General features: G+C 44.4%; 1 protein-coding gene across 1 annotated transcript; it reads right to left on the reverse strand.

Moving 5' to 3' along the window:
- Positions 1–230: 230 nt before the first annotated feature.
- Positions 231–1,233, reverse strand: LOC140810584 (transcription factor MYB44-like). Its single transcript, XM_073168427.1, has one exon. The coding sequence runs from the start codon at positions 1,190–1,192 to the stop codon at positions 329–331; it is 864 nt and encodes a 287-aa protein (XP_073024528.1). The 5' UTR covers positions 1,193–1,233; the 3' UTR covers positions 231–328.

Consider the following 1,233-nt stretch of genomic DNA (forward strand, 5'->3'; position numbering starts at 1 on the left):
TTTTAAAAGTAATTAATTAAAACTGAACCAAATTAACCATATCAAATCTTTTTAATTAAGTCAATCTGGTAGACAATTTCTGTTTAATAGTTCGGTAGTTAACTTTTAAAAAAATATTGTTAATGTAGTTCTGAGTTTTAATAAATTTTATTTTATTTTTGTTCAATATTTTAAATATTTATTTCCTGTTGTATTAATAATCACTTTTTCCATTCGACCAAAACCCAGAATTGCAAAAGAATGGAAATTTAACTCAAATTTACTGTCCGCAACAAAATTAAAAGGTTTTTCTAAAAATAATTACATTTTTAATCAGCAATTAAATTATTTAATCATGATTAAGCTTACTAATCCCGATTCGTTTCACCCCAGCACTTCGAATCCCTCCGCCACCATCAATCTCACCAAGGCCAGAAAAGTAATTTCTCACCTCCTTCCTGATCAGTTCTTGCATAATTCCAAGTAAATCTGGCCCAAACGACAGCGTTTCTTTCTTCTCATCCGCCGATACCTCGCTGCGGCGGCAGTTGTGATGGTGCTTCACCTGTGTCTGCGACGATGACGAATAGTCCTTCTCGTTGATATTCTCCCTCGAAGATGAACTCTCCGTCCATGGTAGACAGAGAGTCAGCTCAGTTAGCTCACCATCCCCAGTTTCCTCATTCTCCACCATTGATTCCCCAGCCACCGCCCGCCATGAGTCGTTTTTAATCACCTGAGATAAGAAATTTAATTCGACCGGAGCGCCTCCATCATCAGCTTCTCTATTGTCGGAAACCGGGGGACTCATCGCCACAGATACATCTCCACTGTCTGATCGCCTCAATACCTGCGCAGGTCGCTCCTTTCCACCGCCGCATCTCCGTTTCAGAGTCGAGTTCCAGTGGTTCTTGACCGCGTTATCCGTACGCCCATTGAGCAACCTAGCGATCGTCGCCCACTTGTTACCGAACTTGGGATGCGCCTGCAGAATGATCTCATCCTCCTCCGCCGAGAAGGGGCGGTGCTCCACGCCGGGACACAGCTGATTGCACCACCGCAAACGGCAAGACTTCCCAGATCTCCCGGGAATCGATCTGCTTATCAACGACCAGTTTCTAGCACCATACTGCTGCACGAGCTTCTTCAACAGCTCATCCTCCTCCGGACTCCACGGCCCTTTAATCCTGTCGCCGCCGTCCTCCGCGGCCATAGTATGTCTCGCAAAGCCCTAGAGACCCAGTTATTGTTCGA

This window comes from Primulina eburnea, chromosome 13, assembly GCF_022965805.1.
Source record: "Primulina eburnea isolate SZY01 chromosome 13, ASM2296580v1, whole genome shotgun sequence".
Taxonomy (NCBI): domain Eukaryota; kingdom Viridiplantae; phylum Streptophyta; class Magnoliopsida; order Lamiales; family Gesneriaceae; genus Primulina; species Primulina eburnea.

Bases quoted from the DNA above. Each gene is read 5' to 3' on its own strand.
- LOC140810584 (XM_073168427.1), bottom strand. From the start codon at position 1,192: ATGGCCGCGGAGGACGGCGGCGACAGGATTAAAGGGCCGTGGAGTCCG.